The 26068-nt window shown below is 47.9% G+C and overlaps 1 protein-coding gene and 1 long non-coding RNA gene across 3 annotated transcripts in view; one reads left to right on the top strand and one right to left on the bottom strand.

Moving 5' to 3' along the window:
- The window catches only part of LOC140273964 (uncharacterized), a 145116-nt gene that overhangs the window by 54228 nt on the left and 64820 nt on the right, over nt 1-26068 (bottom strand). The window lies entirely within an intron of this gene.
- taok2a (TAO kinase 2a) lies at nt 24-23561 on the top strand. Of its 2 annotated transcripts, none has more exons than XM_072368074.1 (20): nt 24-514; nt 3748-3888; nt 8947-9018; nt 9100-9201; nt 9282-9327; nt 9409-9505; nt 9911-10024; nt 10395-10486; nt 10568-10661; nt 10801-10882; nt 10960-11130; nt 13172-13381; nt 13456-13584; nt 15149-15385; nt 15720-15848; nt 17682-17885; nt 17977-18216; nt 18332-18553; nt 22002-22184; nt 22619-23561. In XM_072368074.1, exons 2-20 carry the CDS (start codon nt 3757-3759, stop codon nt 23477-23479), a joined length of 3417 nt encoding a protein of 1138 aa, XP_072224175.1. In that variant the 5' UTR covers nt 24-514; nt 3748-3756; the 3' UTR covers nt 23480-23561. The 2 variants fall into 2 exon arrangements, with proteins under 2 accessions (XP_072224175.1, XP_072224176.1); XM_072368075.1 differs by having other exon boundaries at nt 18332-18544.

Genomic DNA, 26068 nt, shown 5'->3' on the forward strand with positions numbered 1-26068 from the left:
TTCCGGTTACCACTTGAGTCCCGCCCCAGCAGCCTGTGCCATCTTGTGTTTAGCTGGAACAAAAAAATCGGTGTAGGAACGGGTCCAGTTAGGCTCTGGGGCTCTGGTTTTAGTGCTAGTTTGGGAGTGTGTTTTAAACGGTGCTCTCAGATAATATGTTTGGAAGTGTAGCACCACAGAGAAACACAAGCCACACCCGCTGAGCGGCTAATGTTAACGTTAGCTCGCAAGCTATCAAATGCTAAGCTAGCCAATTAGCTCAGGCTAGTAGCCCAGGAACAGCCGTTCGGCGGCTCGTGAGCTTCAGGTTTCCGTTTTAGCCCGCTAAACCAACCACTGTCGTCCATAAACCGGTGTTTATCGCCGCCATCGCTGTGAAATCAGGAGGGACTTTGGCGGAAATGGAGCAGACGTCGTGCTGAGAAGAAACCCGGGCTATGAGGATCGGGGTTTTCTGCTAGTGCGGCTGCTAACAGTTGTTTTTCGTTCCAGAGGGGAACCACAATAAGTCGCGGTGAGTAATGCTACATCCTGCTAGCTTCCAGATAGCGGTGATGCTAACGAACCTATTTTGCTGTTTTGGAGGTTTGGAAACTTGGATCCAAGGACTTCTGATGGTCTTTAGTTTCTTTATAGAGTAGTTTTCTAAAGTGATAAATATCGCAAACGTACTCCAGCCATTTCTTAACCTGCATCTCATTCTGATTAATTTTTTTCAACTCCGTTAGTTGGCAGAATGAAATTTTAGTTCTCAGTGAGGAGCAGACATTTAATATAATTTGGTTTCCATTTTGGGATCTTCTAGGTTAAGTCAACATGTGTCTGCAGCCGCTGATGATAACACGACAATAAGAGGAATCCCAACTAACTAAAATGTATCTTACAAGCTTCAGAGAGGGCAGCAGTTTCCGTATGAACAGCACACTATGGTGATAACCATCTGAACAAGGTGTTTATGTGTTGTCCTGTTAGATAGAGACCAGAAATCACTGCGCAATAAACCAGTTCAGCTTTCAGTTGTGATGTAAATTACAAACTTTGGAGCAAACCTACAATCAAAGCTTCACATCTTCCCAAACAACCTTTTAAAAAGCTGAGTGTGTCTCTGGAGCTTCAGCATCTAATCACAGCTGTGTTACAGTGCAGGAAGTTTCTTTGGTCCACTTTCATTCCTTTGCATCTGATAACCGCCACAAACGCACACACTTGTGTGAGCAGTTCATTCACGTCAGAACTGCGGTGGGATCGGGCCTGAATTCAGCCATGTGATTGTGGTCATTCGGCACGACCGACACACCAGATTTGGCGTCACACTTTGTGTTTAAAAAGAACAGCGTTGGGCTCTGTTCCCCTTTTCTCCTCCCTGTTTTTTTAGACTTTGTTTTTTCCACATAGGAAGTCGAGGAATCTTGCTCTCCCAGAGTTGCGTGCCCGAGCGTTTGAGAGCAGAGCCGTTCCCTGGAAGATGACAGAAATAGATACAAGACGGCGTCGTGTCTCTGAGATGCTGAATGATTACAGCGAGAGGCTGAGGAATCATAAAATGCTCCGCAGTGGCGGGGATGGGGCTTGTTTTTCATCAAGTTTGCTCTTACTCACCAAAGCAGTGGACTTATGCAATAAAGTTAGCATGACCCCATTTGGAGGTGAAAGTAAATTGATCCTCCATTTTATTGTGAAGGGACCTGTAAGACCTTTAAAGAGGTTTTATATTAAATGTTATCGGTCCAGGTTGTGCTGTGTCCCGCTCAGTCTTATTTTGGAGTGTTTTGTGTCTCAGAAAGAGAAATTATATCGACCTACATCATTGCTGCTGCTTTTTTTCCGTCCAAACTCAGTCTTTTTATGTCTTTTATGGTTTTTGCTTGTTAAGAGACTGTTTTTAGATATATTTTGGTTCCATTTGTTACCCGGTAACACGAAGGTGGCACATTTTCTGAGGGTATGAAAGAGTTTTAGAGCTGTTTAGTGCGGGGGAAACGTGTCGTGGTTGTTTCAGAGCAACATTAGTCACATTCAGGCTGTATTTCTCTGTGGTTTGTACAAACTGGACGAGCTGCAGGCCTCTGCCTGCTTTCCTCGGATCGAACACCATCAGAGTGCCACATGATGTATAATTGGAAATGGGTTCATCGCGTTTTGAAGTATTGTTGGGTCAGGGGGCGGGAGGCTGGAAATCCTCGTCTCGCACCGATCTGCCGCGGCGTTTAACGGCAGCGCTATAAAAGGAACAAACCTCACAGCTCTGCATTAAACAGGGGCCCCGGGGCCGTGTGCTGGTGCATTCACTGACTCACACAGGCCCGGTTATGTTCTCCTCGGGGCTCCAGCTGACACTCAAAGGATGAGCAGCCCCATTAACCCCATTATACAGCAATGTCGCATTTGTCAATACGGCTCAGTGTGCAGCCTGAGATTACATTCAGAGGGCTGATTTAGCCAGATGATTTGATTTGGGGCTCAGCTCGGCTCATCTCTGGATTTCATGGGTTTATTTAAATCTGCCTTTGATTTGAGTTGGCCTGTCAGGGCGGAGAAGCTCCGACTTTAACAGCAGCTCTGATGGTTTAATCACTTTTTATTAAACATGAATCGGAGCGTTTCGCTCGGTTCAGGTATGAGATGTGGTCACAGCTCGACTCTGAGAGTTTAAGCATGAAATTACAATCCGTTTATTCACCTTAATTTGGACATTTTGTCTGTTCTCTGACTTCTTCTTCGGGGTTAAAACCCGCGGCGATGACCGGTTTCCATGAAGCCGTATTTCAGTCCCACCTGATGAAAACTTTTCAGAAAACTGTAATGCAGTGTGGACCCGTGATGGAGTCACCCGCGTTGGTTTGGGTTTGACCACGGCGCCGCCTTCTCGCCACGGTCTCATGACGACCTTCACGCTTCGCTGGTTAAAAGGAAAACGAAGCGATTTCCTGGTTTGTCTGAGGGTTGGGCTGCTCTGAGGATCGCTGCAGTTACATGTTGATCAGGTGGAGGAAACCAGAGGAACAAGCCCACTTTAGAATTATAAGAATGCACAAAACTCGTCTCAGACATGTGTTTTTGGACTAAAATAAAGATTTGCTTTGCTTTTAAATTGATTTCAGGCCATCGGGTCTTTAATGTCTTACAGTTTTATTTTCTCGTTTGTATCTAAACTAACCTATAAAGCTCTTTGATCAGTTTTAAACGTGCTATAGAAGTTAAATTAGCATTTATAGCTAAATTAGTTGATCAGAAAGCTGAATCTGAAGCATTGTGAAGTTATTTTAATCTAATAAAATCCTTCCACTGTTGGTCGACTGAATTGTGATTAAAAAGGGTTAATTACTGATTCTATACATTTTTCCTATTTTAAGAGCTGTAGTTCAGTCAGATTTAGTGATATTTGGTATCTTTAGGCAGAATCTGGATCAGTAGAATGGCTCTAAACTCGCATCATTTCTGCTTTATATGTCAGAATATCACCCAGCTGATGAGTGGCTGCTTGGATCCGACTCTTTCGGCTGTTAAACATCCAGGCTTTTCCTGTAACTCTGCGCCTGCCTCGACTTGTCAGCTGGTAGCTGTCCAGGAAGATAAAATTAGAGAGAAAAGATTGCTAGTTCTCAGAGGTGCCAACCCGACGTTAACTGTCAACAGAAAGCAGCCGGTTATGTAACTCTGCTCCGTGTGTTCAAACTGTCGGGAGGGAAATTTAACAATGAGCTCTGAGGTGACCTCTAACCTGAGTGTTTTAACCCCGCCCCCCAGGCCCTGGCCATGCCCTCGAATGCACGGGCCGGCAATCTGAAGGACCCAGACGTGGCAGACCTCTTCTGCAAAGATGATCCGGAGAAGCTGTTCGCCGACCTCCGTGAGATCGGCCACGGCAGCTTTGGAGCCGTGTACTTTGTGAGTAGGACGTCATGTGATGTGTGTCATTCAGCAGGTGTTGCTTTGGGCCTTTATCTTCAGCACCAGCATCGTCGGACCCAGCTGGTGTTCAGCAGCGAAGGAGCAGATATTTAGTGTGAGCCTCTGTTCTCAGTTGATGTGAAGCTGTTCCACAGCTCTTATTTCAATGGATACTTCAGCCGTTTTACCCACTTTTTAATGGGAATAGGTCGATCTTTCCATCGAACTGTCAGCTGTAGGTGTTTCTGTTTGGAGCCTTTTACGCAGGAAAAGTGTTGAGTGGAATTCCAGTTGAATATGTCCTCATCTCCACTTTCTCTGGACCTCTCGGTGTGAAATGTGTTGGGAGGGAAAAAAAAAGGCCAATGAAGCTCTTCTGATAAAATTCAGACCAAAACGGAGAGCAGGAAGTGGAAAAAGCTGCTTCAGATATGTTTCCCCTTTGTTTTTGTATCATTTAATTCATTTTCCCATCTCTCTTTCATGGAGTTGTTGTCCTTCGATCTTTTGTAAGACTCTGGTGTAGTTTACAGATGAGCTCTCACTTAGAGGGTCTACATGATGAGATTAGCTGGATTATAGCTATATTCATCGGGTTTTATCTTAACTTTCCACATAAACTACGAGCTAAAGAAGCGTTGAATTTCTGACGTTCTTATTTACATGTAAACAGACCTGATTACTGTTATAGATCAGCTGTAATGACAGTCAGTGGGTCCAGATTAACTGGATTACAGCTGTAGTTGGGTTCTGCTCCTTATCTGAGGGTAATTATCCTTGGATATATGGCGGTGAATGAATGGAATCACTGGCACAAAGCAGGTCATACCCCGGTACGATAGGTGGCGCTGTCCCCATTTCAGCTATCGCTAATAGAGCCACTTCCTGTTGACGTCTTCACCACCAACAACAACAAACTCAGGCATTCAGAAAGATGGCGAACGCAGAGCGAGATGAAGCTGCGTCCCTCTCCATCTGTGATGAGCTGGTTATGGCACAGACGATGCACAACGGCGCATTCTCCATCCGTTGTTTCTTTCTTTCTGACGACAACAACAGTAACATCGTCTCCTTCCACTTCTGGGTGACGATCGCGGGAAAAAATCTGGAGCATGCTCAGAACGCTCGATCCGATCCGCTGTTTGGATCGAGTTATCTCGGGTCTTAATCCGATCCGTTTCCTGTCAGATTAAGGCGTCTACATGAGCTGAATAACTCCATTTTATTGTAATTTAGCCATTAATCCGATCCGATGGCGCTCAGGTAACCGCACTGAAAGTCGACAAACGGCGTTAAAACTAAAAAATTGTGAATTTATAGCATAATTAAAGTGGGGAATGCAGATATCTGGTGGAGGCTACTTAAATATGATGCTGAATTAGCACCAGAAACATTAAACAGAGCTGCTCATCACCTGTTTTCACAGTCAAAGGTTACTACAAAGGAAACCCGATCCGTTTCCTGTCAGATTAAGGCGTCTACATGAGCTGAGTAACTCAGTTTTATTGTAATTTAGCCTTTAATCCGACCCGATGGCGCTCATTAACCGCCTGTTAGCAGTATTATTCCACCAGTATCTTCAGTCGTCTCATTTCTGTCCAAATGGTACTTTTCTCTTTGTGCCTGAACTCTGAGTAAAGTCTTCATCTCCAGCTCTAACAACCTTTCACAGCCGGAGTTTGGTTTCAGTGTCGCATGAAGCCTATTTAAATCTTTAAGCTAACTTTAACTGTTTTATTCCATCAAACATTGGTCTTAATGTGAGTAAAGTTCCAAAAACCTTGACGGGCTGTAATCCCTGCAGCTTTTAATTGGGTGATAGTGGTTCTGAACATCAGGGAGAGGCTCATTATGCTGCTGAAGGAGCAGGTTACAGTTTTACTGATAATACAGATTCAGTCCTAATCAGATCATCTTAAACCCTTTTAAATGTAGATGGTTTCTGCAGGTTAGGACACAAACAAAGACGAGCTTTTAACACTTCACAGGGAGATGATCCAGTTTTGGTTCAGTTCCAGCAGCGTTTTGCCTTCATTCATCCAGGAAGCAGCTCCAGTAAATCCTCCTTCTAAAAAAAACAAACACACAAAGTCAATAAGTTGTGTCGTGAGAGGAGATGTACACAGATGGCATGAGATTACATCTGTATTGTCTAAATTTAGATGCTGTTGGGGGAAAAAAAACCAATATTAGTTTAAAAAAGAAGCTCTACTGCCCCAGTTCTAGCAGCAGATTATCTTGATTCTGTAAAAGCGCTGAGCTCAGATTTGCATTAACCCTTTAACTTCCACACTGAGAAAAATGTTTTCTTTCCTTCCCTCAGAGCGATAATAATCAGAATCAGACGCTTTATGGTAAAAGCAGGGATTTCTTGCACTTTCTCTGAGCTCAACACACCTAAACCAGGTCTTAGAGGTGCTTTAGTGGGGTTCACTGTCAGTGAAACATGAGCAGGATGCTAAAGGCTTACAGTGTTGTGGTTTTACAGTGTTTTTGCTTTTTAATCTTTTAAACTTCAGACATTTCTAATCTTTTCTTCAGCGTTTCTTTCATCTAACCGACGTTAGGAGTATAATTCCTCTGACTCTTTATATTTTTGACTGGGCTGGTTTGAAGCTGTGATGTCCTGCAGTCTTAAACGCACCGTTTGGGCGCCTACTCCAAATTATTACCGAGACTCCGTTTTATCTGAGGAGGATCGTTCAGTTTAGTTTTTAGCTAAACAAGCTGAAGTGAAACCCTGGACACGGCCTGACCCACAGCCGACAGGTCACCATGGTTACGTTTCTTTTTGCCGTCGCCTTCTTTAAGTTGAGTGCTTGGAAGCTCACGCTCGTCTCCTCTTTGTTAGGCCGTAACACTGAGCTGTGTGAGGATTAAACAAAGAAGTGAAGCAGATCGTGTTGCATAAGTCGAGTTCCTGCATGAATCATCGCCTGCAGAGCTGCTGGAAACGTCCTTCAGTGGATGTACAGTCAGCTGGGTTCTGTATTTTTAGGCCTTTTCTTCTTCTTTTGTGCTCTGATTAGATGATGTTCAACACCAGAAGGTGTTTAGAAGGTCATTTCTCCTGTGAACGCTCCCCGAACCCACAAAGCCTGAGCGGCGTTTGTTTCCCCTCGGGGAGACGAACACCTCCACCGTGTCTCAGAGGGTCACAGAATCAGTTTAACTGGAAGTTCTCAGACAGCGGCTCAGTCAGGCCTTCATGTTCAAGATATTTGGTTTAAAACGCCTCATTGTTACATGTTTTAATGCTGAGTTCAGGACCTCTGGCTATGAAGGGGAAAAAGTGCTCTGTAAACAAAGGAGAGCATGAAGGATGCTCCGGCGTTTCCTAAAGGAGATCCTTAAGGATGCTCCGGCGTTTCCTAAAGGAGATCCTTAAGGATGCTCCGGCGTTTCCTAAAGGAGATCCTTAAGGATGCTCCGGTGTTTCCTAAAGGAGATCCTTAAGGATGCTCCGGTGTTTCCTAAAGGAGGCCATGAAGGATGCTCCGGTGTTTCCTAAAGGAGATCCTTAAGGATGCTCCGGTGTTTCCTAAAGGAGAGCATGAAGGATGCTCCGGTGTTTCCTAAAGGAGATCCTTAAGGATGCTCCGGTGTTTCCTAAAGGAGATCCTTAAGGATGCTCCGGTGTTTCCTAAAGGAGATCCTTAAGGATGCTCCGGTGTTTCCTAAAGGAGATCCTTAAGGAAGCTCCGGTGTTTCCTAAAGGAGATCCTTAAGGATGCTCCGGTGTTTCCTAAAGGAGATCCTTAAGGATGCTCCGGTGTTTCCTAAAGGAGATCCTTAAGGAAGCTCCGGTGTTTCCTAAAGGAGATCCTTAAGGAAGCTCCGGTGTTTCCTAAAGGAGAGCATGAAGGATGCTCCGGCGTTTCCTAAAGGAGATCCTTAAGGATGCTCCGGCGTTTCCTAAAGGAGATCCTTAAGGATGCTCCGGTGTTTCCTAAAGGAGAGCATGAAGGATGCTCCGGCGTTTCCTAAAGGAGATCCTTAAGGATGCTCCGGTGTTTCCTAAAGCAGATCCTTAAGGATGCTCCGGTGTTTCCTAAAGGAGATCCTTAAGGATGCTCCGGCATTTCCTAAAGGAGATCCTTAAGGATGCTCCGGCGTTTCCTAAAGGAGATCCTTAAGGATGCTCCGGCGTTTCCTAAAGGAGATCCTTAAGGATGCTCCGGTGTTTCCTAAAGCAGATCCTTAAGGATGCTCCGGCGTTTCCTAAAGGAGATCCTTAAGGATGCTCCGGCGTTTCCTAAAGGAGATCCTTAAGGATGCTCCGGTGTTTCCTAAAGCAGATCCTTAAGGATGCTCCGGCGTTTCCTAAAGGAGATCCTTAAGGATGCTCCGGCGTTTCCTAAAGCAGATCCTTAAGGATGCTCCGGCGTTTCCTAAAGGAGATCCTTAAGGAAGCTCCGGTGTTTCCTAAAGGAGATCCTTAAGGATGCTCCGGTGTTTCCTAAAGGAGATCCTTAAGGATGCTCCAGTGTTTCCTAAAGGAGATCCTTAAGGAAGCTCCGGTGTTTCCTAAAGGAGATCCTTAAGGAAGCTCCGGTGTTTCCTAAAGGAGATCCTTAAGGATGCTCCGGCGTTTCCTAAAGGAGATCCTTAAGGATGCTCCAGTGTTTCCTAAAGGAGATCCTTAAGGATGCTCCGGTGTTTCCTAAAGGAGAGCATGAAGGATGCTCCGGTGTTTCCTAAAGGAGATCCTTAAGGATGCTCCGGTGTTTCCTAAAGGAGAGCATGAAGGATGCTCCGGTGTTTCCTAAAGGAGATCCTTAAGGATGCTCCAGTGTTTCCTAAAGGAGGTCCTTAAGGATGCTCCGGTGTTTCCTAAAGGAGAGCATGAAGGATGCTCCGGTGTTTCCTAAAGGAGATCCTTAAGGATGCTCCAGTGTTTCCTAAAGGAGGTCCTTAAGGATGCTCCGGTGTTTCCTAAAGGAGGCCATGAAGGAAGCTTTCAGCCTCCTGGCAGAAGCTTTAGCAGGAAAGCTGGTGTCTTATTACCTGTAATGTTTGCCGACCTGCAGATTAAACCTCGTGTTTGTTCAACAGGCCCGTGATGTGCGCAGCAACGAGGTGGTGGCCATCAAGAAGATGTCCTACAGCGGCAAACAGACCAATGAGGTAAGGAACGGCGGGGAAGTCCCCTTTTTACGGCTGATTCAGCCTGATTAGACGTGTCTCTGACCTCCTGCTCATGTGCAGAAATGGCAGGACATCATTAAAGAGGTGAAGTTCCTGCAGAAACTTCGCCACCCGAACACCATCGAGTACCGAGGCTGTTACCTGAAGGAGCACACGGCTTGGGTTCGTATACCTTCCATAAATCCATAAACGCACAGGCATCAGACTGCCTGCTCACGCCAGCCCTGTTGTTTGTCCCTCAGCTGGTGATGGAGTACTGCCTCGGCTCGGCCTCAGACCTCCTCGAAGGTTTGCTCACCTTTATTTTTCCACTTTAAAATCACTCTTCTGCTTTCTCTCTCACTCCTGACTTGTTTTCTCTCCCCGCAGTCCACAAAAAGCCGCTCCAGGAGGTGGAAATAGCTGCTATTACCCACGGTGCTCTGCAGGGATTAGCATATCTTCACTCTCACAACATGATTCACAGGTGAAGTCTTGTTCCGCTGCGTTCTGCTGCTTTGTGTCGTCTGTGATGTGCTGCATTTGTAGTTTTTAGGGAGGTCGAGTGCGATTAAGGTTGGAAGAAGGCTGTGCTTCTGTCCTGGAGTTAAATTATTCTGTTTCAGCTAAACATCCCACAGCTTCTTACATCCGTCACATGAGGTTTGAGAAGTTTGTGAACCTTAAATTAGCTGCTTCTGACTCATTTTGAAGTCCAAACCTGTGAGATATCACCTCACAGGTTTGGCTGAGCACGGCTCACACAGATGTGTTTTCATGCCACAGCTGTAGGGGGCGCCGAAGAGCAAACGGTTCTCTGGTGTTACTGTAAATGTTGACGTAAACTGCACAGATGTGGTTAAAGGCAGCGCTGTGATGTCTCCGTCTGCAGAGACGTGAAGGCAGGAAACATCCTGCTGACGGAGCCGGGTCAGGTCAAACTGGGGGACTTTGGTTCTGCCTCCATCGTGGCTCCAGCCAACTCCTTCGTGGGGACCCCCTACTGGTGAGTGTTGAGCTCCTGCAGGCTCCTGCAGGCTGAGGTTTTAGGTATTCTGAGGTACCTGAAGGGCGTTGAAATGCCCGCCCTCTCTGAAGGAAACTCACCGATAGACTTCCTCATCAAGTTACTCGGCATCATTTGAACGTGAGCACACCTTACTTTGGGCGTACAGTTCTGCGACGGTGGTGCTTCAGAAGTTAAGTAGAGGCTGGTGAAACCACAGACATCCTCTGTAATTTAAAGAGATGGAAACTTGCAGCTGGGCTTTAGCGGACAGACGGATCGGGGTGGATTCAGAAATGAAAGGACTCATTAAAGCTGGCGTGAATCTGCCCTGAAAACGCTGTTAACTCTGCTGTGTGCTGGCTCCTAGGATGGCTCCAGAGGTGATCCTGGCCATGGATGAGGGCCAGTATGACGGCAAGGTGGACGTCTGGTCGCTGGGCATCACCTCCATAGAGCTGGGTACGACCTGCCGACCCAAGCATGGGTGTTTATGGGTGAATGTGAGGCTCCGGGGTCCTAAAAGTCTGTTTGTTTTCACAGCTGAGAGGAAGCCCCCGCTGTTCAACATGAACGCTATGAGTGCCTTATACCACATCGCTCAGAACGAGAGCCCCATCCTGCAGTCCAACCACTGGTGAGTCTCCTCTGACCTGAATTCAGTTTGAATGAAGCTAAGACAGATGACCCGTGATTTTCTGATGTGGAAATGTTGTCAGCCTTTGTTTATCTGACACTTTCAGCTCTTTCTGCTCCTGTTTCTCTCTGTTCTGCAGGTCTGACTCCTTCCGTAACTTCGTGGACTCCTGCCTACAGAAGATTCCCCAGGACCGGCCTACCTCGGACGTGCTGCTGAACGTGAGCGTCCACACGGCTCCTCCTCTTCCCACGATGGCGACCCTCCCTCACCTCTCGTGTCCTCCCTCCTCCCGCAGCATCGCTTCCTGTGCCGCGAGCGTCCGCAGACGGTGATCATGGACCTAATCGCACGAACCAAGGATGCAGTGAGGGAGCTGGACAACCTGCAGTACCGCAAGATGAAGAAGATCCTCTTCCAGGAAACCCAGCAGAACGGGCCGGTGTCCGAGGGCGGCGAGGATGAGGAGGTGAGGACGGGGGTGAAATGTGCCGGGAGCGAGGAGAAAGAGATTTAACACGAGTTTAAATCAGTGCAGTTCAACAGGAAAACACTTTTATTTCACATTCGATTCAGTTATTTACTTTTAGGAACATTTATGTTCTGTGGCAGCTTCAGTCCTCCATAATTTAAAGGAAATAAATGAAATAATTACCTTATTTATACAGTCGCTCACAGAGATGAACAGCTGGTAGAAACAAAAAGCCTGAATTAAACATCTGTTAGTTGAAATGATTCACTCCTTAAAGCTAAACACGGCAGTTGTTATTTTTATTTTAAAGAAGTAGAAACAGCTGATGTGAGGAAGATGTAATGATTCATAAAATCTGTTTCCCCACATGAACGTATCGACTCCAGACAGAGAAAAACCAAGAAAAAGCCCCTAAAGTGAGCATCCTCCTCCTCCTGCTGCTGACATGTTGCAGTTCTGAAGCTTTAATCTGCAGAAAGAGACTAAATAAGTCACCTGAAAAGGTGTTTTTTCTTAAAAACTGGAAGCAGATGAACATCTTTACAGCTATTCCACTGTCCGTGAACCAGGATGGACAGAAAAAGCTGTCAAAGATGCATTTTTTAGCACCACCTTGTTGTTGTGAGGACTGTGACGTCATACAGGTCCTGCTGAGATTAGTTAGTGAGTTAACTAGTGCTAGTTAGGTGACCGCCGTCCCAGGGTGCAGAAAACTGTTAGAATATTCATCCAGTTTCATAATTAAGCTCTGAAGCAGCGAGCTGCCCTGATGCTCACTTTGTTTTCAGCAGTTTAGGTGATGAATATGCTTTTAGAGTCAGATCTATCTGTTGGTTGCTGGGCCAACAAGCTGAAGTCCGAGGCAGCTAGCTCTGTGTTGGACTTTTCCCCTTAAAGGGTCGATATACGGCCCGTCCGACACAAGCTGCTACCGCAGCTCTGCGCCCAAAGTAACCTCCGACCCGACAGAATAACCACGAAATCCAATCAGCAGCCTTTCAGAGCGTCAGTCTAACTTTAAGATGATACCTCAGGTTTATTCCACCCTTCTGTCACATCCAGGCACAACAATCTGACTGAAAACACACGTTCACTCGGCTACAACCACAGCAAATTAGGAACCAGCTTTCCCACCGTTCAGAGGGACTAATATCCAACATCATAGATATTATTCTTTTAATTCTAACTAACTTTTGAAGTACATTATAGTAATTCATGCACAGTGGATGGAATTTCCCTCTGGATCAGGGAAGTATTCATTGATCCGTCTCATAGCAACGCCGCTCAGATAACGAAACCAAGGATGGCCGACATAACGAACAGTTTAAACATTTTCTTTACCACTTGGCGGCAGAGATTCAGACAGAAATTAATAAAGAATTAATTAAAAACACAAAAAAAACCTGATCATCATCATCAATAAGCTCCCTGATTGGTGAACAGCTACCATTAGCCTCCGTTAGCCTACCTGCTGTTTACCGGCCGCTCCAGGGTCTCTGTCTGACCTTCATGTGGGGAAAGCAGCGACTTTAATCGCGTCCTGTGAAGGTGATGATGCTGGGAGCAGCAGGTGGCGCCCTCCACCCGCTCCAGACTAAAGTCAGACTTGATTTGCAGTGCGCCTGGGATCTCTTTCTTTCTCACGGCAAAATCAAACGGGTACGAGTGTCTCTACGATGTTTCCTCTACAGTTAAAAATGCAGCGTTACTAAGAGTTTCCACCAGGTGCATGATGGGAAATAATCAATTGGACAGTTTTATCTTCTCTTTAAGGACAGAAGTCAGTTTTTGGGCTCTCATTGTTGCAGATTGGCTTCTTTAAATCACTTCTTAAAAGCCGTTTTTATACATTTACATCTTTTAATAATTGATTTTTCTTGTCTTATCTTTAATTTGTGATGGTTTCTGACTTAATAACTTCCTGAACTTTGTTTTTAAAAAGTTATTACTTTTCTACGGCTGGCGGGTAAAAAGAGGAGCTGTTCAGCCGGAGGTTTGACAGAAATGAAGCTGAACTGATGGAGTCGGTGTGTTTCAGGAGGTGGAGCCGTACCTGCTGCAGACGGGCACCGTCAGCAGCATGGAGAGCTCCCAGTCCGTTCCCAGCATGTCCATCTCGGCCAGCTCCCAGAGCAGCTCGGTCAACAGCCTGGCCGACGCCTCCGACGACAGCAGCAGCGAGATGGCGATGATGCAGGAGGGGGAGCACACCGTCACCTCCAACAGCTCCATCATCCACCGGCCTTCGGTAAGCACCCGTCCAAGAGGGACTTTTACTTCCCCGTGAGCTTGGAAGGTCTCACCCCTCTGCCTCCTCCTCAGGGTCAGGACAACATCTACGACGACCCGTACCAGCCGGAGATGGACCAACCTCAGGCGCCGTCGGCTGGACGCCGCCGAGGTTACTATCGCAACCGGGACCACTTCGCCACCATCCGCACTGCCTCTTTGGTGAGACCTGCTGGGATCAGATTTTTAGCCAAGAGAGCTTCTGAATGAAGCCTGCATCTGATTGGACTGTGCAGGAAGAGTTTATTCACACCAGGAGCTGTTGTCAGTTCGGTTTGAGCCAACCAAGCTGGAAGATCAAAGCCAGAATTGAGGGAATGTTAAAAAGACATCAGACAGAAATAACTAAATAAATCTGCGGATGATGTTTCAGTTAAAGTCCCAACAGTAAAGTGGAGTCTCTGGAGGCCACCGTATCTTTATCTTTGTAGGAGCTGGAGGTATCAGGGGCAGGTGGGGTCAGGGGTGACATTAAAGTCCACGCTGAGCGCTGCTTTTATGATGAATGTGTGTGAGAGCAGGTAGTCGAGCACCAGAGGTGTGCTCAGCAGCTCTTCCTTCCCTCTGTAGACAGATTTAATCAGCCACAGAGCAGATATGTTCTCACGCTTTCCACAACACAGCGGTAGAACGAGATGTTTATGTGACAGCTGGGCCCTCCTCAGAGGGTGGAGGTGGTGCTGGGCCTTCTTAATCAGAGAGGAGGTGTCCGGGGACCAGGTCCTCAGAGAGGGGAACATAGAGGAACTTGAAGCTTGTAACGCGCTCAGCTTCAGCTCCGTCGATGAAGCTCTTTGGTCTTTTTGACATTAAGGTCCAGTTTGTTGTTGTCAGAGCGCCATGATGTTGAATCTGCTCTCTGACAAACGCTGTGGTGCCGTCTGCACATTTAATGTTGGTGTATTTATGGCTGGGCACGCAGTCATTGGTCAATGTGGACGAATTTTACACGAGACGCTGTAGACTTCACATTTAAACATTTCCAAGAAAAGAGAAAATACAGTGGGTCCATGGTAAATGCCAGATAGCTTAGCATGATAGCACAACGTCAATGCTACAGCATCTCAGCAGAAAGCAGCCAGTTCACATATAAAGTCCACAGAGCGGAACAAACACAAAAGATTTCACTTTAGCATTTTAATGGAAATCAGTCGGCTTGTTAGCTGAGAAGGAAGCTAGCGGAGAACAGAAGGAAGCTAGCGGTGAACAGAAGGAAGCTAGCGGAGAACAGAAGGAAGCTAGCGGAGAACAGAAGGAAACTAGCGGAGAACAGAAGGAAGCTAGCGGAGAACAGAAGGAAGCTAGCGGAGAACAGAAGGAAGCTAGCGGAGAACAGAAGGAAGCTAGCGGAGAACAGAAGGAAGCTAGCGGAGAACAGAAGGAAGCTAGCGGAGAACAGAAGGAAGCTAGCGGAGAACAGAAGAAAGCTAGCGGAGAACAGAGGGAAGCTAGCGGAGAACAGAAGGAAGCTAGCGGAGAACAGAAGGAAGCTAGCGGAGAACAGAAGGAAGCTAGCGGAGAACAGAAGGAAGCTAGCGGAGAACAGAAGGAAGCTAGCAGAGAACAGCAGGAAGTTAGCGGAGAACAGAAGGAAGCTAGCGGAGAACAGAAGGAAGCTAGCGGAGAACAGAAGGAAGCTAGCGGAGATGTTACACTCACTGCTGCTTCCACCTGAGTTATTTTATCAGGTGTTAAAGACTCCGCTGTTCCCTCTGTCCTATTCCAGGTGACCCGTCAGATCCAGGAACACGAGCAGGGCTCGGCGCTCCGGGAGCAGATGTCCGGGTACAAACAGATGAGACGGCAGCACCAGAAGCAGCTAATGGGCCTGGAAAACAAGCTGAAGGCGGAGATGGACGAGCACCAGCTGAAGCTGGACAAAGAGCTGGAGAACCAGAGGAACAGCTTCTCCACGGAGGCTGACAAGTTGGCCAAGAAGCACCAGGCCATCCTGGAGAAAGAGGTCAATAATCATGTTCTTTAATGTCACAGGAAGCCTGTGTGGTACCTTCTCTGAGGTTCTCTGAGCTCTGAGGTTCTGATTTTAGCTTCAGTGTGTGGTTTTCTGTTGAAATCCCTGTCCTCATGAACTAATGTTATAGATTCGGCTTTTAATTCACTCACTTCCTCATGAATTAACTGGAACATTTTTAAATATGAACACGCCATAATTCAGAGTTACGAATCAGATAAAACAAGGCTGCCATCTAGTGGTAGTGAGTAGAAACAAGATGTGTCATATGGGACTTTTTCCCTGTTTTGTGGTGCTTTAACCAGGGACTGTTTGTTTCCTGCAGACTAAAGCAGCTTTGACCGAAGAGAAGAAGTTCCAGCAGCACATTCTGGGTCAACAGAAGAAGGAACTCACCAGCTTACTGGAATCCCAGAAACGGCAATATCGCCAGAGGAAGGAGCTGCTGAAGGAGGTCTGAATTAAGACTTGAATTAGTTGTAGTTAATTATCTGTCTGCAGTAGAAAAACAAATGAGCAAATGTAGCAGCGAGAGTGAGGAGAGGACCGGTGTTGTGTTGGAAACACACCTTAAACACAGCTGCAGGTTGTCTGAGTTACAGAACGGAACCGTTCAGCTAGAAAGCTTCAGCTAACAAAGTAATGTGGGAACAATAATGTTCATCTTTCAGAAAGGAACAGCAGTAACTCCTTAGAAGTTGGCGTACGACATCTTCATTAGCTAAGCTGTTAGCGTTAGCTTCAGCTAACAAAGTAATGTGGGAACAATAATGTTCATCTTTCAGAAAGGAACAGCAGTAACTCCTTAGAAGTTGGTGTACGTCATCTTCATTAGCTAAGCTGTTAGCGTTAGCTTCAGCTAACAAAGTAATGTGGGAACAATAATGTTCATCTTTCAGAAAGGAGCAGCAGTAACTCCTTAGAAGTTGGTGTACGTCATCTTCATTAGCTAAGCTGTTAGCGTTAGCTTCAGCTAACAAAGTAATGTGGGAACAATAATGTTCATCTTTCAGAAAGGAACAGCAGTAACTCCTTAGAAGTTGGTGTACGTCATCTTCATTAGCTAAGCTGTTAGCGTTAGCTGCTGCTAAAGGAGGAAATAAATAAACCATGAGGAGTTATTTCATTAGCTAAGCTGTTAGCATTAGCTTCAGCTAACAAAGTAATATGGGAACAATAATGTTCATCTTTCAGAAAGGAACAGCAGTAACTCCTTAGAAGTTGGTGTACGTCATCTTCATTAGCTAAGCTGTTAGCGTTAGCTTCAGCTAACAAAGTAATGTGGGAACAATAATGTTCATCTTTCAGAAAGGAACAGCAGTAACTCCTTAGAAGTTGGTGTACGTCATCTTCATTAGCTAAGCTGTTAGCGTTAGCTTCAGCTAACAAAGTAATGTGGGAACAATAATGTTCATCTTTCAGAAAGGAACAGCAGTAACTCCTTAGAAGTTGGTGTACGTCATCTTCATTAGCTAAGCTGTTAGCGTTAGCTTCAGCTAACAAAGTAATGTGGGAACAATAATGTTCATCTTTCAGAAAGGAGCAGCAGTAACTCCTTAGAAGTTGGTGTACGTCATCTTCATCAGCTAAGCTGTTAGCGTTAGCTTCAGCTAACAAAGTAATGTGGGAACAATAATGTTCATCTTTCAGAAAGGAGCAGCAGTAACTCCTTAGAAGTTGGTGTATGTCATCTTCATTAGCTAAGCTGTTAGCGTTAGCGTCAGCTAACAAAGTAATGTGGGAACAATGTTCATCTTTCAGAAAGGAGCAGCAGTAACTCCTTAGAAGTTGGTGTACGTCATCTTCATTAGCTAAGCTGTTAGCGTTAGCTGCTGCTAAAGGAAGAAATAAATCAATAAATAAACCATGAGGAATTATTTCTCAGATGCTTCCATTTCCCTGCTCTGAAGTTCAGGCTCTGAGAGTTGGAACTGATCCTCTTTGTTCAGTTAAAATCCTGTAGGTCCCACCTGTCTCTGGTCAAAGTTTGTAAAACTATGACATGAGAAGTGAGGCAGGTGTTGGGGATGATCCTTACCTCTCTGTGATCAACCCTCAGAGCCTCCGTCAGCTCTTCTGTGATGGAGCCAGCACCGTTCAGAAGCTCAGTTGTGTCTGTTTTCACCTTCATCTCCCGCTCACACAGAGCTCTGAGTTCACATCAGCCCTCAGAAACTCCACAAAAGCCCGTTTATGGAGGGAATCTCCTTTCTCCTCTCTGTTAGGTTTAATTTAAAGGAGCAGTTTTACCTGCAGTCCTTCACCTCGGTCTCTCTTCTCTCTGCAGGAGCTCAGTGAGAACCAGTCGACTCCGAAGCGGGAGAAGCAGGAGTGGTTGATCCGTCAGAAGGAGTGTCTGCAGCAGATGCAGGCGGAGGAGGAGAACAGCCTGCTGAGGAGGCAGAGGCAGTACTACGAGCTGCAGTGTCGCCAGTACAAGAGGAAGATGCTGCTGGCTCGCCACAACCTGGAGCAGGACCTGCTCAGAGAGGTACGACCCCGAAGTTCTGCGGGTAGGAACAAGAACTTCCTCTGGTATCTGAGACAGTTTTAAGATGGTGTTGCCTGTGCTGTTCCTCCAGGACCTGAACAAGAAGCAGACCCAGAAGGACCTGGAGTGCGCCATGCTGCTGCGGCACCACGAGTCCACGCAGGAGCTGGAGTTCAGACAGCTGAGTCTGGTGCAGCGAACCCGGGCCGAGCTCATCCGAACGCAGCACCAGACCGAGCTCACCAACCAGATGGAGTACAACAAGAGGCGCGAGCAGGAACTTCGCCAGAAACACACCATGGAGGTCCGACAGCAGCCCAAGAGCCTCAAGGTACGCGGAGGCCCGTTTTACCAGAAAACCTCTGCTTTCAAACCAAAGTCGGGTCACTAAATACCCGATAAATGTAGTCAGAAATTCACTAATTCTGCACAACTTCATGTTTCAGTCCAAAGAGCTTCAGATAAAAAATCAGTTCCAGGAAACCTGTAAGATCCAGACCCGTCAGTACAAAGCTCTGCGGAACCACCTGCTGGAGAGCACTCCAAAGTCCGACCACAAGGCCGTCCTCAAACGCCTCAAGGAGGAGCAAACACGTAAGCTGGCCATCCTGGCCGAGCAGTACGACCACTCCATCAACGACATGCTGTCCACGCAGGCTGTGAGTAAGGCAAGAAACCCCGCCCACCGGCCACACCTGCACACAGTCCGCATCACGGGTCAGAACATTAGCTTCGGTTAGCGCACCGGAACATTAGCTGCGGTTAGCTGACCGGAACATTAGCTGCGGTTAGCTGACCGGAACATTGGCTTCGGTTAGCTGACCGGAACATTGGCTTCGGTTAGCTGACCGGAACATTGGCTTCGGTTAGCGGACCGGAACATTGGCTTCGGTTAGCTGACCGGAACATTGGCTTCGGTTAGCTGACCGGAACATTGGCTTCGGTTAGCTGACCGGAACATTAGCTTCGGTTAGCGGACCGGAACATTGGCTTCGGTTAGCTGACCGGAACATTGGCTTCGGTTAGCGGACCGGAACATTGGCTTCGGTTAGCTGACCGGAACATTGGCTTCGGTTAGCTGACCGGAACATTAGCTTCGGTTAGCTGACCGGAACATTGGCTTCGGTTAGCGGACCGGAACATTGGCTTCGGTTAGCGGACCGGAACATTAGCTTCGGTTAGCTGACCGGAACATTAGCTTCGGTTAGCTGACCGGAACATTAGCTTCGGTTAGCTGAGCTGACCGGAACATTAGCTTCGGTTAGCTGAGCTGACCGGAACATTGGCTTCGGTTAGCGGACCGGAACATTGGCTTCGGTTAGCGGACCGGAACATTGGCTTCGGTTAGCGGACCGGAACATTGGCTTCGGTTAGCGGACCGGAACATTGGCTTCGGTTAGCGGACCGGAACATTAGCTGCGGTTAGCTGACCGGAACATTAGCTGCGGTTAGCTGACCGGAACATTAGCTTCGGTTAGCTGACCGGAACATTGGCTTCGGTTAGCGGACCGGAACATTGGCTTCGGTTAGCGGACCGGAACATTGGCTTCGGTTAGCGGACCGGAACATTGGCTTCGGTTAGCGGACCGGAACATTAGCTTCGGTTAGCTGACCGGAACATTGGCTTCGGTTAGCTGACCGGAACATTGGCTTCGGTTAGCTGACCGGAACATTGGCTTCGGTTAGCGGACCGGAACATTGGCTTCGGTTAGCTGACCGGAACATTGGCTTCGGTTAGCTGACCGGAACATTGGCTTCGGTTAGCTGACCGGAACATTAGCTTCGGTTAGCGGACCGGAACATTGGCTTCGGTTAGCTGACCGGAACATTGGCTTCGGTTAGCGGACCGGAACATTGGCTTCGGTTAGCTGACCGGAACATTGGCTTCGGTTAGCTGACCGGAACATTAGCTTCGGTTAGCTGACCGGAACATTGGCTTCGGTTAGCGGACCGGAACATTGGCTTCGGTTAGCGGACCGGAACATTAGCTTCGGTTAGCTGACCGGAACATTAGCTTCGGTTAGCTGACCGGAACATTAGCTTCGGTTAGCTGAGCTGACCGGAACATTGGCTTCGGTTAGCGGACCGGAACATTGGCTTCGGTTAGCGGACCGGAACATTGGCTTCGGTTAGCGGACCGGAACATTGGCTTCGGTTAGCTGACCGGAACATTGGCTTCGGTTAGCGGACCGGAACATTGGCTTCGGTTAGCGGACCGGAACATTGGCTTCGGTTAGCTGACCGGAACATTGGCTTCGGTTAGCTGACCGGAACATTGGCTTCGGTTAGCGGACCGGAACATTGGCTTCGGTTAGCGGACCGGAACATTGGCTTCGGTTAGCGGACCGGAACATTGGCTTCGGTTAGCGGACCGGAACATTGGCTTAGGTTAGCTGACCGGAACATTAGCTTCGGTTAGCGGACCGGAACATTAGCTGCGGTTAGCTGACCGGAACATTAGCTTCGGTTAGCTGACCGGAACATTGGCTTCGGTTAGCGGACCGGAACATTGGCTTCGGTTAGCGGACCGGAACATTGGCTTCGGTTAGCGGACCGGAACATTGGCTTCGGTTAGCGGACCGGAACATTAGCTTCGGTTAGCTGACCGGAACATTGGCTTCGGTTAGCTGACCGGAACATTGGCTTCGGTTAGCTGACCGGAACATTGGCTTCGGTTAGCGGACCGGAACATTGGCTTCGGTTAGCTGACCGGAACATTGGCTTCGGTTAGCTGACCGGAACATTGGCTTCGGTTAGCTGACCGGAACATTAGCTTCGGTTAGCGGACCGGAACATTGGCTTCGGTTAGCTGACCGGAACATTGGCTTCGGTTAGCGGACCGGAACATTGGCTTCGGTTAGCTGACCGGAACATTGGCTTCGGTTAGCTGACCGGAACATTGGCTTCGGTTAGCGGACCGGAACATTGGCTTCGGTTAGCGGACCGGAACATTGGCTTCGGTTAGCGGACCGGAACATTAGCTTCGGTTAGCTGACCGGAACATTAGCTTCGGTTAGCTGAGCTGACCGGAACATTGGCTTCGGTTAGCGGACCGGAACATTGGCTTCGGTTAGCGGACCGGAACATTGGCTTCGGTTAGCGGACCGGAACATTGGCTTCGGTTAGCTGACCGGAACATTGGCTTCGGTTAGCTGACCGGAACATTGGCTTCGGTTAGCGGACCGGAACATTGGCTTCGGTTAGCGGACCGGAACATTGGCTTCGGTTAGCGGACCGGAACATTGGCTTAGGTTAGCTGACCGGAACATTAGCTTCGGTTAGCGGACCGGAACATTGGCTTCGGTTAGCGGACCGGAACATTAGCTTCGGTTAGCTGACCGGAACATTAGCTTCGGTTAGCTGAGCTGACCGGAACATTGGCTTCGGTTAGCTGAGCTGACCGGAACATTGGCTTCGGTTAGCGGACCGGAACATTGGCTTCGGTTAGCGGACCGGAACATTGGCTTCGGTTAGCGGACCGGAACATTAGCTTCGGTTAGCGGACCGGAACATTGGCTTCGGTTAGCGGACCGGAACATTAGCTTCGGTTAGCGGACCGGAACATTGGCTTCGGTTAGCGGACCGGAACATTGGCTTCGGTTAGCGGACCGGAACATTGGCTTCGGTTAGCGGACCGGAACATTGGCTTCGGTTAGCGGACCGGAACATTGGCTTCGGTTAGCGGACCGGAACATTGGCTTCGGTTAGCGGACCGGAACATTGGCTTCGGTTAGCTGACCGGAACATTGGCTTCGGTTAGCGGACCGGAACATTGGCTTCGGTTAGCTGACCGGAACATTGGCTTCGGTTAGCGGACCGGAACATTGGCTTCGGTTAGCGGACCGGAACATTATCTTCGGTTAGCGGACCGGAACATTGGCTTCGGTTAGCTGACCGGAACATTGGCTTCGGTTAGCTGACCGGAACATTAGCTTCGGTTAGCTGACCGGAACATTAGCTTCGGTTAGCTGACCGGAACATTAGCTTCGGTTAGCGGACCGGTTCACACACTGACGTTTCCTTAGGTTCACTCTATGAATGCTTCTGTTTTCAGAACCTGCTGCAAAGCTTAGAGACGCAGTTTGAATAAATGGTTCGTCCCGTTTCTCTCTGCAGCTGCGGCTGGACGAGACGCAGGAGGCGGAGTACCAGGTGCTGCGCATGCAGCTGCAGCAGGAGCTGGAGCTGCTCAACGCCTACCAGAGCAAGATCAAGATGCACACCGACACCCAGCACGAGCGGGAGGTCAAGGACCTGGAGCAGAGGGTGTCCATCCGCCGGGCGCTGCTGGAGCAGAGGGTAGGACCGCCTGCCGCCGTTTTAACCTCAGAGGGTTTGAGACTCCTCTTCTCTGATTGGTTCTTACTAGCTGAGTTCATTTCAAATCTTTATAGATAGGATTTAATGTGATTTAAACTGATGCAGCGTCTCTGTTCTTAAATCTGTTCGACACGATTAAAAGCTGTGGTTCAGAGCTCTGAACACCAGAACTCTGATGTTTCACAGTAAGAGCCAGTTCTCCTCCACAAACTGTAGAAAACTCAGGACAGCTGCTTAGAGTTTCCACCAGGTGCATTATGGGAAATGATCTCAGAAAACTAGTGAGTCTCTGCTGGATGAAACGTAAACCTGTGAATTCTCTGATCTCAGAGCCTTGAATCGGGCCTGAGAACCTGCTCGTTGTTTGTGTTTCGCTGCCAGAAGTGACGCTGCGACCGTTTTGTGTCCCTCAGATCGAGGAGGAGATGCTCTCCCTGCAGAACGAACGCTCGGAGCGGATCCGGACTCTGCTCGAGCGCCAGGCCCACGAGATCGAGGCCTTCGACTCGGAGAGCATGCGTCTGGGCTTCAGCAGCATGGCGCTCTCCGGCATCCCCGCCGAGGCCTTCAACCAGGGCTACCCGACCCCCAGCCCGTCCTCGGGCTCCGGCGGCTGGCCGTCGCGGCCCGTCCCGCGCTCCGGCAGCCACTGGAGCCACAGCGTGCAGAACTCGGTGGCCACGCCGTCCTGGCGAAGTCAGAACCACGGCGGAGCAGGCTTCAGCCGGGCCGAGTCCGTCACCTCCTCCCACGGCCTCGGCCGGGACGGCGAGCTGATGAAGAGCAGCAGAGGCCACGCCTCCTCCTCCCACCACCAGCAGCACTACCTCCCCCAGCACTACCAGCACCACCAGAGCACGCCGCAGCTCTACCGGGACGACCGCGACCCCAGGGACCGCGAGCGGGCCAGGGAGTGGGTGGGAGGCGGGGGCCACTACTCCCACCACTCCCAGGGCCACCACCACCACCACCTCTCCGCCCACTCCTCCTCGCAGTCCCTGGCTCTGCTGCCCCCCCCACCGGCTCCTCCCCCCATCTCCCTCTCCACCTCGTCCCCTCCCTCCTCGGCGTCTTCCTCCTCCTCGTCACAGGGGGGCTACGGGGGCGGCGGCCTGAGCGTCAGGGGCCCCAGCCTGATGGCCCTCAGGAACAGCCCCCAGCCGCTGAGGAGGACGGCCTCCGGGGGGCCGGGCGGCGGCAGCGATGGCGGGCTGAGCCGGAGCACGTCGGTCACCTCGCACATCTCCAACGGCTCCCACCTCTCCTACTCCTGAGCCGACCGGCGGCTGCGTCCTGCAGCGGGACGGCGCCCGCCTCCCGGCCGATGTTCTGGTCCCTCGCACAGAACCGGGTCTGAAACAGTAGATTTTAATTTCTCCTTCACGGACGAGCAGAAAGACGCCAAAAAAGGCGGTTCAACGTCCACGTTACAAAAAAAAAGAAGTCAAACGAGTCGAGCCGCCGTCTCTTCCATAAAAGTCCAAACTGGAGCCCGTTTGTTGGTTCTGTAACTCTGAGCTGCTTCCAGTCGGCTGGCGGTGCTTTAAAACCACTGTAACTATGTACATACCTGTAGACCCGGTTTCTAAGTGTTTCCTACGTTATGAGGGGCGGGGCTTAAGAGGCGGGGCCTGAGGGGCGGGGCCTGAGGGGCGGGGCTTAAGAGGCGTGGGTCGACGGAGGGAAGAGTTCTTTAAAGCAGGATTTTTATTTGTAGTAATAAGATTGTGAATAAGACCATAAAAGAAGAAACACTGCCATCTTTTGTTGGGCCGACCCACAACTACTCCACCGCCGCCCTCCGGTCCTTCTGTGGCGCTCGTTTACTGTCAGGATGATCGATCGGTTCGATCAGTTCGATCGGTTCGATCAGTTCGTGTTCAGTGCAGAAGCAGAAGAAACGCTTCAGAGCAATCACATTTACACGTTTAGAAACCTCAGTTTGCTCAATGATTTAGATGAAGTGGAGGTTTGGCGCCCCCTGCTGTTCATCACCTGACCTCCACAGACATCAACAGGCTGCTTCTTCTTCTTTGTGTTGGAGCTGCTTTTATCTCCAGCCTTCACTGCAAACCTGAATTCTTTGGTTTGTGTTTCACCAACACAAAGAAGCTGCTTAAACATTTAAGTTTATTCCAGTTTTATAAAGTTAAAAGCAGAATTTCAACTAAAACTCTTCCTCAATCAGCAGATTTCAGATGAATCGCTGCTTTAATCTTTCCTTTTTACTCATTTCACTGGTGTGAAACGCTCATTTAAAGCTGTTTTTAGTCCTTTTTTCTCCTGAACTGAACACAAACATCTGACAGAAACCAGAGAATCCGGCGTGGCGTCCGTGGCGCCGCCGCTGCGCGTTTCGTGTGTTGTGAGTTTATCTGCATCTGTAGATAAGATGTACATGTGCATTACAGATTAGTACAATTCAGTGCATGGGACTGGTGTACAGACGGCATTTGTATGAATGAACATGCACACTACCTATTTATATAAATGCATATAAATGTAGAAACGCCTGTAAATGCAGCAGGTGAACTGAAGATTGTTCGCTGTCCAACACTTTGACTCACATTGTACTTACAGTGTATATAGAAGCACTAACTTTGAGACTGTCTTAGAGTAATAATGATTATTTTGTCACGTGAGTTGAACCGATTTGTACTAGATGCAGACAAATAGACGCCATCATCAACATTATTATTATTATTATTAATACAGTTGGAATATTTATGCTAATTTTTAAGTTTTTAAAATGTTTTTGCCAATTTTTGACCACTAGGTGGGGAATAAGCGCAAAGTTACTGTGATAGAGCTATAAAATATAAATGTTTTTAAGGAGGACTACGTTTCCCAGAATCCCGTGCGGGGGTCTCAGGGGCGGGGTCTCCGGTTCTGGGCAGGGCCGCGTTCTACTTTTTACTCTTTACTCTTTGTTTTGAGCCAGTATTCAAAGGTCGAGCTGAGTTACGCACGTTATCTCAGATTCTTTCACTACATTTGTGCCAAGTTTTTCTTATTTTTAACGTTTATTTTGTATCCAGGCGCTCTACGGGCGAATTACGTTCCCGAAAACACTGTAAACGCAACATCTGGAGCCCAGAAAGTCGTCGGTTTTATCCACGAAAAAGAAGAAATGAGAGGAATGATCACATGTATGAGCCGGGTTGAATATTTGAACCAAATTCTCCCTTTAAAGACGTTTTTAATCAGTCAAAAAGATTCAAAGTGAATTTAAAAAGTTCTGAATTCATTTAAATTTGAAAAACAGACGTTAAAATAAACTTTAAAAAAGATTTAACTGAATTTGATGCTAAATGAAAGTTGTTGGTTTTTTTTTAAAGAAAATGTGACAAAATCTAAATTTTAAGTTAAACTGAAGAAACTTTAAGAAATTAAATTGTTCTTTAAAAAGTTGAAAATTCTGTAGAAAAATTTAAATTTGAGACAATTTCAGGAAAAAAATTTAATGTTAATATTTAAGTAAGAAGTGACTTAATTTGTGTTTTCAGTTAAAAACGTTCAAATAAAATAATTAAAAACGTCAAATTTAAAGATGAAAAAGAAGTTTTTACTTTAGATTTTTTACCCTTTTTACATGTGATTATTTCTTCCTTATTTGTGGTTTTTCTTTGTTTTCCGCTCCGTGTTTTCCAACAAACGCCTCACGGGTTGATTTTTGCACTCCGAATGGGCTGAAATTCGCCGCCGCCGTGGCGTGGCGTGGCGTGCGACCTCCGTGTGGTCGATGCCGTCTGCAGTTGTCATTCCTACCTCATTTGCACTGATAGTCAAAGAATGTTGGGGCGGACTTTAGAGGAGGAAACGTTTCCTTTTTGTTCTCATGTTTGTGCAAATGTTGAGACGAT

Source organism: Leuresthes tenuis, unplaced genomic scaffold (genome assembly GCF_036924035.1).
Source record: "Leuresthes tenuis unplaced genomic scaffold, fLeuTen1.0.hap1 SCAF_17, whole genome shotgun sequence".
Taxonomy (NCBI): Eukaryota; Metazoa; Chordata; class Actinopteri; order Atheriniformes; family Atherinopsidae; genus Leuresthes; species Leuresthes tenuis.